This window comes from Diabrotica undecimpunctata, chromosome 5, assembly GCF_040954645.1.
Source record: "Diabrotica undecimpunctata isolate CICGRU chromosome 5, icDiaUnde3, whole genome shotgun sequence".
Taxonomy (NCBI): domain Eukaryota; kingdom Metazoa; phylum Arthropoda; class Insecta; order Coleoptera; family Chrysomelidae; genus Diabrotica; species Diabrotica undecimpunctata.
This window is the reverse complement of record NC_092807.1, coordinates 85,265,460-85,278,698: the sequence shown is the minus strand read 5'-3', so window position 1 is coordinate 85,278,698 and position 13,239 is coordinate 85,265,460. Positions and strand designations below refer to the sequence as shown.

The following is a 13,239-nucleotide window of genomic DNA, read 5'->3' as shown; positions in this document are numbered from 1 at the left end:
TTAGAACTGATCACGCTGTTGAAAAATGAACGTGGAATAGACAGTCTGGGAACCATAAGAAGTAACCGATTACGTAATTGCACTTTGGAGTCTTATAAAATTCTGTTGAAAAAAGGTAGAGCATCCATTGATTACAAAGTTGATAATAATGCAGGAATAGCTGTAGTAAAATGGGCAGACACCAAATGCGTCACCTTGGCTAGTTCATATATATCCCATAGCCCTATTGTCCAAATAAAGAGATACTGTAAAAATGAGAAAAAAAAAGTTGACGTTAGTTGTCCTCAAATAATAAAATAATACAACAAACATATGGGAGGCGTTGATTTAGCTGATATGCTGATCGCTTTATACAAAACACCTTTCAAATCACGCAGGTGGTATTTGGGAATATTTACCCAGCTAATAGACATTTCTGTAAACAACGCTTGGCTGATATATAGAAGAGATATGCAGGCTACTAAAAATGGAAAACATGAAAAATTGAAAACGTTTCGATTACATTTAGCTTCATCGCTTCTAAAATGTGACAATATCACTAAAACTAGGAAATCTGATTTTGCAGATGTGCAACCGTCTAAAAAATTTAGAGTACCAGTAACAGCCAGACTTACATTTGACGTCAGATATGACCAAATCGGACATTTCCAACATTTGTTGAGAAGGGGAGATGTAAACTTTGTGTAAGTGGGCAAACAACGGTTTTCTGTCAAAAATGTGGCTTACGTTTGTGCATTGTAAGTGGTAAAAATTCTAGAAATTGTTTTACAATTTACCATACAAAGAACAACTAGATAAGTAATTTTTTTATTTTTTTGTAATTTTTACGTTTACTTTTAGTCGAACAAAATTATTTGTTTTGCGATTGATAAATGCTTTCTTAGTTTTTTAACATAATTATTAATTAGTTTGCAATTTTCAACCCTCTAAAAAGAATCTCCCTCACCTATCCCTCTGAACAAAATCACCTCTATAAGCATTTTTAGTGTGTACCATAAATGGGCAATAAATTTTTTTTTCTGTATTGCTTAATGTATATTTAATAAACAGAATGTAAAATTTTTAATATTTCACTTTAAATAAAATTTTGCCCGTTTAATGGTTAAATAAAAAAACTGAAATTAATTGCAATGAAATATCAATTATCAAAGACATGCTGTATAGAATCTAATTAAATAAATGCAAATAAAATTAAAAGCGCCAAAATTAAATGAAATACCAGACGTGTTCATATTAATCTAATATCGAATACAATATTTTCTAGCTAATTAAGGAACATAATTAATTCTCAGTAACTCAACAACTCATAAATTGAAAAGAATCTGATTTATTTCCAAAAACTTCGGTTTCAAATTTAACTTGGCACTCGGGTGGCAGGAGCTCATAACGGCGCAAAAGTGTTCGCACATTGTAACAGCTTTCTTTCTGCGACCACTGGCGCTATTCAAACTATCGAGCCGGTTTCACTTTCCGTACATCAACAAAACCGCAATGCGTCTGCAAAACGAAATTTTGCAAACCATGTTTGATTTGGTAAGTAATTTTTTTCATAAAATCAGATTTGCTAGCATGTTATTTTACTGTCAGTTTTATTATAGGCTTTTAGTCCATTTAGTTTTTCAGCATGGTTTAAAGAACTGAAATTGTAAATCGATGACATCAGTGTTGAATTATTAACGGACTTTCCCGGTAAACATCGTATTGTTCAAATTTAAAAAAAATCCTTTTTATTATGTTTTATAATTATATTTAGAATATTGAAAATTGTTAAAAAATCGTTTAGTTAAATGATCCAGTAAAATATTATACATATATATATATATATATATATATATATATATATATATATATATATATATATATATATATATATATATATATATATATATATAGATATATATATATATATATATATATATATATATATACCTATATAATATTCCTTCTATATGACGAATTTTCACGTTTTGAAAAGCATTCAATTTTCGACGATGCATCTGGAATCGTCGAATACTGGCCAAACAAGGATTTTAAGTAGCTAATTTTCCATTTGGTTTTAAAGTTATGACTTCAAACTGATTTCAACATGATTTTTTGATTTCAGTATATATGTTTTCTGAGTAAAGATTAAATAGTAAGAATAAAAACAATATACATCCCTGTTTTATTATCCTATTACCTCTTTACTTATTTTAATCTCATTTTCTTCCCTTTAAAAATAAAAAATGTATGAATTTATTGTATTGTTGAATTAAATGAGTTATAACAGACAGAGTCATATCTACATAAAAAGAAGAAGAAGAATACTAAGTATTTTTAAGAACCCATAGTTTCTGCGTTATTGTATATCCCCCTTGTTTTTGTAAACAGGTCATAGTATACTGCTTCTCAATTCATCAGTCATTAGTCCAACTTCCATAATTCTATTAAACAAACCATTAACAAACTTGTTGTGTTCACCTTTTCCTCCAAAAGCTGTCCGTTCTTCTCCAAGAATATCATCCGGTCCAACTGCCTTCTTCTTCTTTACGTGTCATATCAGATTTATCACGACGTTAGCAATCACCATTGCGAAGGCTTCCCGATCTTCTGCCACATGGAATAATTGTTTTGAATTTGATATCTCAGATCAAAAAACCTGTTCCCTTTCTACATCTCTACCAACTCCCATATCTTTTATTATTTTTGTAAGCAGCTTGAATAGGTTCCTTGTTTCGTTAGCTCGAAGTAGTTAAACTGTCGAAGTAATTTCTCCGTCGCTTTTTGACACCCTATTCGTGAACTAGTATTGTGTTATTTTCAATTCAGATATATCTAATCTGATTAGCCTATTATGACCGGAATTATTTTTTGTAGTAATACTCTATTTTTCACATTTTTCAGTGCCAGATTCACACATTAATTAGTGCCACAAACAAATAAAAAATAGTACTTTTACAAAAAAAAACATTACTTTGATATGGAGGTCAGCCACAATAAATTAATTGTAATGAAAATTAAGTACATTTTTAAATACCGTTTGACGTATCGATTTCAACTCCAGAAATCGTTTCAAAAAAAAATTATTTTAAAAGATTACAGGAAAATGTATAACGGACAAGTTGTTATTTGTAGGTTATGTTTTTCAAAATGTATGGTTAACCCACTTAGCCTCAATCTTGCAGGCAATAGACTTCTTGTGGTTGACAAAAAATCTGAAGGTGATGTTTTTATTTTTGGGATACAAATTGGGAGTCAAATTCTGACTGTTTTGTACTTTTATTGTTTTATTTGTTTATATAAGGTGTATTTAACGTAGATTATATGTTTGTCTATTGTGTGTTGCATATGTATTGTGCATAATTATAGATGATGACTGCAACTTCCTTTAATCTGCTATTGTTGGTATGTTGTTGTTCTTGACTTCTCCTTTTAGTATTGGTAACCAAAGCCTGCTATATTTTCTAATGGGTTTGCTACATATTTTTTTTTAATAGTAAGATAACAGGTGTTTTTTTATTTTTCCCTTTTTCATGTATGTCTCTTTCATGATTATTGATGAATCTTTCCATTGTACTTTGGTCTAGTTATCCGAGGCACGTTTGCATATTTGAGATTTGTCGAACTCTCTGTTCTTGATCTATGCTTCAGGCTAGTTTATCCTGACATTTAGAGTATTGCGGTTTCTCCCACATAGAAATTATTACATTTACAGGGTATTTTATAGATGTAGTCCTTTGATCTTTCTTGTGTGTTGTTGGGTTTGGTTTTGGAAGGGATAGATCTCAGTATTTTGGTTGTTTTGAATGTTGTTGTGATGCACTTATTTCCTATCCTTTTTAATTTTCCTGATTGACTAAATTTTACATATGGTATTGTTGTCATCTTTTAATCCCTTCTTAGAAATACTAGATTTCTTTTGGTATTTAGTTGTTTTATTTCTTCAGTCTTGTGAAATGCCTTGTTTGTGGATTTAGGTTGTGGTTTAAATGGTAATTTTAATATATTTTGGTGTGGGTTGGTTTTCTGTAAACTTTGATTACATATCCTGTCTTCTTTTGTGATTAACAAATTCAGAAAAGGAAGTGAATTATTGTTTTTTTTTTCATGGTGAATTTCATTGATTCTTTTTTATTGTTTATGTCCATTAGTTTATCCAAACAGAACACACATCTTTCACATATGTATCTCTATTATATAGTAGGTTGTTTGTCCTATATGAGTACAATGTTTTGTTCGAATTTTATTCACGGATCGGAAGAATTTAATAAATTTCTGATCGATATCAACAATAAAGAAAAATTAATCAAATTCACTATGGAAAAAGAAAACATTAACTCACTTTCTTTTATGGGTTTGCTAATCACAAAAGAATATAAAGGATATGCAACCAAAGTTTACAGAAAACCAACCCACACCATCAGATATTTAAATTACTACTCAAACCACAACGTAAACGTCAATAAATAATAAAAACATTATGTGATAGAGTCCAAAGCAGCTGCTCCAATAATAATGCATTTTAGAAAGAAAAAATCTGCTAGGTACCCAAAAGATTTGAAAAAAAAAACAACTAACCATTGTCATTTGTAAACAAGGAATTTTACAAGATTACAGAAAAAAAACAACAAAACACCACAGGTATAATAAAAACACTCACAAAAACGAATTCAATGATATCAATACCATATTAAAGAGACCTATCAGAAAAATCGTAAAGAGTAGAAAATAAGTAAATCACAACAACATTCAAAATATCCACTGAAATTCATCCTGTCCTAAACCAAACCCAACAAAACAGTTTAGAGATCACAGAACTGCATCTATAAAATAACCTGTGAATACAATTTGTATATGGGAGAAACTGCAAGACCACTGAGTATCAGGATAAACGAGCGTTGAACATATATCAAGAACAAAGACTTCTCAGATATGCAAGCATGTCTGGGATAACGAGTACAGAGTACAATGGAAATATGTATCAATTATCATGAAAGAAACGAGCATGAAAAAAAAATCAAACAAGCAGCGGTCATCCTACTTAATGAAGAAAAATATGTAGCAAAACCATCAGCACCATGTAGCAGGCACAATACATATGCAACACACAATACACAAGCATATAATCTCGATTTACCACACTTTATACAAACAAATAAAACACTAGTATTTTGTTATAATAATATTTATAATTAAACACTAAATCACTAATGTTTGTATTTTGATAACGATTTCCGAAGTGGAAATTGAAACGTCAATAAATGTATTTTAACCTTTAATTGTGGCTTATTCCCATTTAAATAGTAATTAACAAATAAAACAACAAAACACACGAAATAAACACACCACACTCAGATTTTTTGTCAAACAAAAGAAAGCTGTTGCCTACAAGATAGAGGTCAGGTGGGTCTACCATCAATTTTAAAAAATATAACCTACAAACAACAACTTGCTGATTATACGTGTTCCCGTAAGTTTTTAAAATATTTTTTTTGAAAACCATTTCCGGAGAGAAAATCGAAACGTCAAACGGTTTTTAAAAATGTATCTAAGTATTACCGTTCACTTACATTATTCACTCCCTGTTCTTACAACTTTTACTATTATCTTTCATATCCATTATCTTTCATATTCATTTCTCATCCACTGCTTTCCAGCTACAGCCGTTATATCGTCTATCCATCTCTTTTAGGGTCTTCCCATGCTTATTTTGTTTCTGGAGGTCTCCAGAATGTCACTTTATGAGACCATCTGTTGGTGTCTTGTCTTGCTACATGTGCTACCCATTGCCATCTTAATTTCGCTATTTTTTTAATGATGTCGGTTACTTTAGTTCTTGGACGTATTTCGGTTTTAGGAATTTTGTCCCTGAGGCTATATTTAACATGGCCCTCTCCATGGCCCGTTAAGTTACTCTTAATTGTTCTGCCATTTTTCTTGTTATTGACATAGTTTCCAATCCATAAGTTGCAACTGGTAGTATACAAGTGTTATAGGTTTTTCGTTTTAAGTGTATTGGGATTTTTCTGTCTTTTAAAATGAAGCTCAACTTACCAAAAGCAGCCCATGACAATTGTGTCCTTCTTTTAATTTCTAGGGTTTGATTTTTCTTTTCGTTTTTAATTGTTCTACCTTTTCTATATTGATGTTATCTATTGTAATGTTTTCTAGGCTGTTGCTTAATATCTTTGTTTTGTTGAGATTCATTTTAAATCCTATTTTATTCGATTTGTGATTTAAATCTTGTAGCATTCTTGTAGCAAGGTGCCGCCTTGTGTCACACCTTTGCCATGGTCTATTTTCATAGTTTCCAGATCATCATCTATTTTTACATGAAAAGTAGCATCGTATATATTCTTAAGGAGGGCAGCATATCTTAAATCTACTCTGGGGTCGTCCAATGCTGTTAAGAAAGCACATTTCTCGATACTGTCGAATGCTTTGTGATAATCGACAAATGCCAGATGTAGTGGTATGTTGTACTCTATTGTTTTTTCAATAACTGTCCGGATTGTTTGCAAGTGATCGATAGTGCTAAAACCCTTACGAAAGCCTGCTTACTCCACTGGTTTGTATGCATCTAGCTTAGCTGTCAATCTATTTGTTAATATTTGGGTTAGTAGTTTGTCAAGGTGTGACAATAAGCTTATTGGTCGGTAGTTTTCTATATTTGCAGCGCCCCCTTTTTTATGGAGTAGAATGACTTCCGCATTTTTCCATGCTTTTGGTATTTGTCCTTCCAATAGGCACTTATTCAGTAATGCTCTCATTGCCTCTTCTAATGCATACCTTTCATATATCAATCAGCAATTAACTCTGCTATGTATGTTACAAAATTACCATAAGGGTTTAAATTTGTTTTAGATCAACTAATAAAAGGGAAAATCCCAGTGGTTATTCCCATTATACCCAAAATTCCATTATACATTAGTTGTAGAGAAGTTTTTTATTTTAAAATATTGTATTTGCTTTTAAACTGCCTTTTAAAGAAATCAGATCACCAGATATATAAAAGTTTGATTATATAAACTTGGTTTTGAGCTCAAGAAGGAATTTTCCATTGCAAAACTTTATTGGTTTTTATTATTGTCTGTATTGAATTTATTATTACTACGTTGATTCGGCCTCAGAACAAGATTCAATATCCATTTCTAATGTTAATATTGTACCAATGTATAAAGAAATTATCATATTTCCAATAATTTTTTCCATATGCAACCAGGTGATTTTTTTAAAATCATCTCTATGTAGGCTTGGCATGATGTGATTATTGAGTAAATTGATATAGTCATAAATTAAAATTTATTTAAGTTATTGTCTTACTGTGGTTAGAAGTTTGTAAAAACGGTTTTTATTTTGAAATAGTATTTTCGATATAAATTTTGAAAATATCAGTAATTTGTTGCTGCACGAAAAGACTTTGATTTTGTTTATCAATATATAAGCTATCGATCCTGTGTATGCAAAAATTTCTTTTGGCCACTGCAAAAGGCGTTAAAAGGTAATCGTTGTCAGTCGGACGAACGAGTACAAAATACCGTAAAAGTGTTCTTGTTAGTGAAACAATGGAATATGTGTCTTAATACATGGCAAAAGATGTATTTTAATTGAACAAACCTTGTATTATGTTTATATATAGATCATCAACAAAATGATTTTATAATATATTCAACAATAACGTTTGGCAATAACTTAAATCTAATATTGACGTGACATTTATGGTAAAGATATAGTACATTCTAAAAAATAAATGTATTTATTTATTTAAATTTTTTGGTTAAATTTCAGCTTTATGTGTTTTATATAAGGTCTGTATATTTATTTTTTGGTATAGTATCAGTTCCAAAAAAGTGTAGAAATGCTACACTATGTCGTTCCTTTGCAAGGTGTAGTGCTACACCACTCTGTTCCATTGGAAAGTGTACCAAAAAAGTGTAACACTAGTATCGATAAATCTACACCCGCTTCTGAGAGAGTGACTATCTGCACTCGATACACTCGTCTTGCAGTACCATCCAACCGAATTTGATAACTGTTTAGCTCTCAGATGTAATTTTAAAAACTAAAGTACCTACAAATTCTTATTTAATTTAATTTTTTTATTTTGTGGTACCATTTTAAATTAAGATGATATTTTTAGAAAGCAGAATAAAAAGAAAAAAGAACAAAAGAAAAAATCTAAAGATAAGTCGTAAAATAACCTGACTTCAATCGCAAACCAAAGGTTAACTACACTGTAACGTTCCTTTGTTTAATGCCACAGCCATGATTTTCGTTTGATTCTAGCCAGTGTAGCTTACACTTAACTACACTCGAAAGTGCTACACTAACAAACAAAGGAAAATACCTATAATGATTACAAATATCAGAATAATTCTTCATTCAACTTCTCAATTACCTACTTCTATTTATGTACCATCTGATGAGGTTGCACGATTATTACTACCAGCAGTATTTATAGGAATTATTAAAGGTTTCATTATATTATACATATTGTCATTTAATTTACGTACATAGAGTCGATTGTTCGAACGCTAATCAAAACTTATTGTAATCAAATATTTAATTAAAATCAAATACGTCCCCTTTTGAGGTTATGTTGACTGATTTATTTTATTCAATTTTATTATTTTACATTTTAATTTAAAATAAACCATAATTAAATTCTTTCTGATGTTAATTTCATGTTTTTATTTACAAATCAATAATAATAATAAGCAATTTTTAATAATTTTTACAGCTGCTGTGACGTATTTGATTGTAATTAAATATTTGATTACAATCAAGTTTTGATTAGCGTTCGAACCATCGAGCAAAAATACAGAAGAGGGAATGTAAAGGTAGTAGGGGCAAAAATATTGTTAGACGGGAAGTGCCATTTTGAGAGGCCACATTAAATAAGAAAAGAGAGTCTCTTTCCTTGTTTAAAAAATCAAATTTAGTTAGGTTATGTTATTGTTTATCCCAACTGTCACATAAAAGCTTATTTATATTGAAGCTTTTTAACAATTTTGTCACATTTTAGACTATTATCGTTATTATTTAATTAAAACTTTCTCCACTAAGACACATTCTGAAAAATATTTTATAGCTACTGTTTTATGACCTTATAAAAAACATAAAATATTTTCCTAGTTAAAACAATCATAATATTAAAATTTTCAAACTTTGTACTAATTATATTAGATAAATTAGAATCCCTACACCATTGTATGATTATTGTGAAGTGTCGTAAAATTTAAATTTGGCGCCTTTGGTCTCCTTTTCATAATGATTAGATTCCCACTTTTGTCTTTTTTCTCGATGGTTCGAACAATCGGCCCTTAGATTTCTAAGATTCACGAGCAGTAGCATGTTCATGAGGTGTAGTACAAACCGTTATAATTTCTAATTTATTTTTGATCCCGCTTCATGTTTTAGAATATGTTTTTACACAAATGTGGATATTAATGATAAAAGTAAAAATATAACCAACTAAATACTTAAACATGCAAAGACATATAATACAAATAGACTGATTGCTGCAATACAGTCGCGTTCCCCCAGTGCGACAGAGAAAACTGACGCAAATCAGTCTCTGAATTTCTTTCTAATTTGCCAGGTTTATTGATCACGTGACCTAAGTGACCAATGAGAATGTCACGTGGTCCATAAATCCGGCCCTTTAGAAAGAAATGCAGGGACTGCTTAGCGTCAGTTTTTTCTGCCGCATTGTGGGAACGGGCTGGTATTGCAACGGTCAGACTTGTATTATATGTCTCTGTAAACATGATTGTTGGTATAACCTCAAATACAAATATCAATTGATGGAATTTAAGCTTATTTCTCTTGTGTAAATCTGGCCATGTTTCAACCAATCATGTCAAAATTGTCAACCTGATCGTTTATTTTCAATGATATAATTGTTTTAGATTCTCTGTGTTGTTTATTCAAAGGGACAAATTTGACGAGAAAAAAAATTAACCCGGATCAGTATTAGAAAAAAAACTAATATATACTTAGTTGTTTTTACTTTTATATTCTAACTCTGTTAAACTGTTATGATTTTATTAATTAAAGGTTTGTAAATCTCGTTTAAGAAACTGTTTTCCAAATATAGTAGAAAAAAGTCGTCTAATATTGGACATTTTTTTTTAATTTAATTTTTTTGGGTTAAAAAAACATTTTAAAATAATTTTCTGTACTTAAAATGTACTGTAACCTCAATAAAAACAACTTATGCATACTAAAATATTTATTTATCATTAAACAATGTCAGTATTAGGCAAAATGACACTTTTTCAAATTAAAAAAAAAGTTCCTAAAATTGAATAACCTATCCAAAATTAGAAACTTATTTTTCAATACAAAAATCACACACGTAAGTATTCTTTTTGCCACCACCAATACACCTTTGAATAATTTTCATTGCCGAAAATATACTCTGCGTGGCTTTATTGATTGGTATCCATATCTGAATCATCATCATAAGGAACATTTGAAGAATCTGAGGATTCACTTTCTTTTTTTACTTTTTTTACTTTTTTATTTTTGATCATTGCCTTAGTTTCAGTTTTCCTTAAAAATTTTAATGTTGGCAACTGTTCTTTATTTTTAAGTGATTATTTTCTTTGTTTTTCTTTATTCCTAGCTTCTAAGTCATCTTTGTAGGGCGTACTTGTAATTAAAGCCGTAGGATCGGTTTAATGTCCCTTGTTTGAAGTAGGTATCAATAAAGTGCAGGTTAGTAAAGATAAAAAATCTTTTTCATGAAAACTTTTACAATGTTCGACAACTGATTAAAGTCCACACTGTTACCCATTTAATGTTTCGGGGGGTTTTTTCGATAGACAGTTGAATTGAGCTAATCGTGTGATTTGGTTCGAATGGCAAAGTCTTATCAGAAGTATGGAGTTATTTCTCTTTGTTTTTTTTTAATTAAATCTGCTTTTAAAATATATTCCAATGATTGGAAAAATTCCTGGTTTACGAAACACATTGGCTGGTATTTTAGCAGTCGCAGGGAGTCAAGGAGCATATTTTAAAGGGTTCTACATATCGACCATAATTATTAATTAAACAAGTTTTAAATTTTCCTTGAATAGTATGTCTTTGATGGAGACATAAAACATAAATCTAACGGTTAAATTTTATATGACATATGGAGAGGGATGCATACAAAAAAATATAATTTTTTCTAGCTAAGTCTATAATGTTGAGAATGAGCAACAGGCAATCATCTTCTGAAGGTTTCATATTATGATTGATAAAATGTTGCATCCATCGCGTAAAGTCTTTATCCATCCTTAAGGGCGACAATCAGCAATTGACCCAGATGGAGCTCCGTCTTAGCTCGGTATTTATATTTTTGCATAAACAACGGAGGAACGAATACTTCGACAGTATTTATACATGTAACTATAGTTACTAGTGCACCTCTTTCTGGAGGAGTCTGTTAATTCCTGTTTCATCAAAATTATACATTTTTAGGAGGTTGAAATTTATCTACTCCATAGCTGGTTTCAGAATATCAAAAAATACGGTTGATATTTTGTAAAGTAAAAACTTTTATTCAGTTTTTTAAAATCACTTGCGGTTTTCTTACAGATAGATTGGAATACCGCCTGAAGAAATTTCGGAGCCACTTTTTACCGGCATTATCATCTCTTTATAAAGGGAAAAGGGAAAGGTTACTTCCAATAGCAAGCTGGTAAGCTGGTCTCTGAATGTCTGTAAGTAGTAGACCATAATATCCTTTGTCCATTTTCAAACAGTACTAGACCAAGTCTTCTTCTATTTTTAGACTAGAGGTTCCTTAAGAGTTTCTACCCTAGAAAAATCGAGAAGCTAAGTCGTTTTTTTTCCAAGCTGATTGTACTATGGTCTCATATGGCCCAAAGAAAAGTAAGTCGTGGTATTGATATCCTCCATGCACAATGATGATTCTATAGATGAAGATACTGGAGATAATAGAAAGCTAGTAATGATCACTGGGTAATATCCTGGATTGATCATCGCACTAAGGTATCGATATTAGAACAACTTAAAGTAAAGGATAGATTGCTTAAACAAATACAATAGAGATATTTGCAGTATTTTGGACACATGCAATCGAGGGTAGAGTTGAAGGAAAGACACTTCCAAGAGATCTTCAAGCCGTTGCGTAGATCAAACAAAAATACTGATTAACCAAGGGTTACATGAAGCCGAACAACTAGCCCAGGACAGAGAAGGGTCGAGAGAAATCGTGCAAAAACTGTAAAGGCCTGATAGTGCCACCACATCCCAACAGGGATTAGGACTGAGGAGGAGGAATAATTACTGATTATAACAATACCAACATCGGTGTGGATATGGTAAATCAATTGTTTCAGAATTATACAGGCCGTTGGCCAATGGTTGTGTTTTATAATTTATCGAATATTTCTGGCATAAACGCCCTCTGCGTGTATAATTCTAATCATCCCAAACAGAAAATAAAACGCAGTGATTTTCTTGAAAAGTGTGCTTGGGAATTAATCCGACCACAAATTGAATTTAGATCAACAATTCCTCGGTTGCCCAGAGAAATGAGGAAGCGAGCTCAATCTCTGCTGGGTATAGAAAATAATTCCCCTCGACCCCCTGTGCGACCAGAAAATTATGTCGGGCGTTGCCATCTTTGTTCTCAAAATTTGAATAAATCTTCTAGAAAGTCTTTTGTGAAGTGCGGAGCGTTTGCATGCAAAAACCACATGAAAGAAATCTGCAATGATTGTTTTACTGACTAGAAATGTGATGTTTTCTGTAGTCTCTAAGTCATACAATTTCTTACAGAACTTTTATTTATGTGATTTTGGGTGATTTTGTTCCAAGTATTGTTAGGAACAACAATTCTTCTTTTGTCAAATTTACACTAAAGTTCTTATTAAAGCAAAATAATTTTAATGGTTAATAAAAATTTTAAAATGTATGGAGTAGTCTTATTATTGTCTAGTAAAGAAATAAGTAAATCTTTTGTTATAAAAACTGGTCAGTATCATTATTAATAATTCAATAAATATACCTAATGCAGTATTATTATTGAAAATATGTAACTTTTATATTTAATAATATAAATGTCTACGATCGTAGACCGCGTGACCAATCATGTCTCAGTTTACCACGTGTCTAACGGGGGGTTAATGGTTTGAGATAATGCAGTATCTCCAAGATTAGGCAACTATTGAATATTAGATATTTAAAATTTGTAATAAATATGGCGTCGTATCCTATTCTGTATCCTCGTAAAAAAGCATTTAC

At 30.8% G+C, this 13,239-nt stretch overlaps 2 protein-coding genes across 2 annotated transcripts in view; both read left to right on the top strand.

Moving 5' to 3' along the window:
* The first annotated feature begins 312 nt into the window (after positions 1-312).
* Positions 313-687, top strand: LOC140442338 (uncharacterized). Its single transcript, XM_072533413.1, has one exon. The coding sequence runs from the start codon at positions 313-315 to the stop codon at positions 685-687; it is 375 nt and encodes a 124-aa protein (XP_072389514.1).
* Positions 688-1,442: 755 nt separating this feature from the next.
* The window catches only part of LOC140441433 (facilitated trehalose transporter Tret1-like), a 153,133-nt gene continuing 141,336 nt past the window's right edge, over positions 1,443-13,239 (top strand). The window contains exon 1 of the mRNA XM_072532162.1: positions 1,443-1,533. The gene's annotated coding sequence lies outside the window, so the exon portion shown is untranslated. The remainder of the gene's footprint in view (positions 1,534-13,239) is intronic.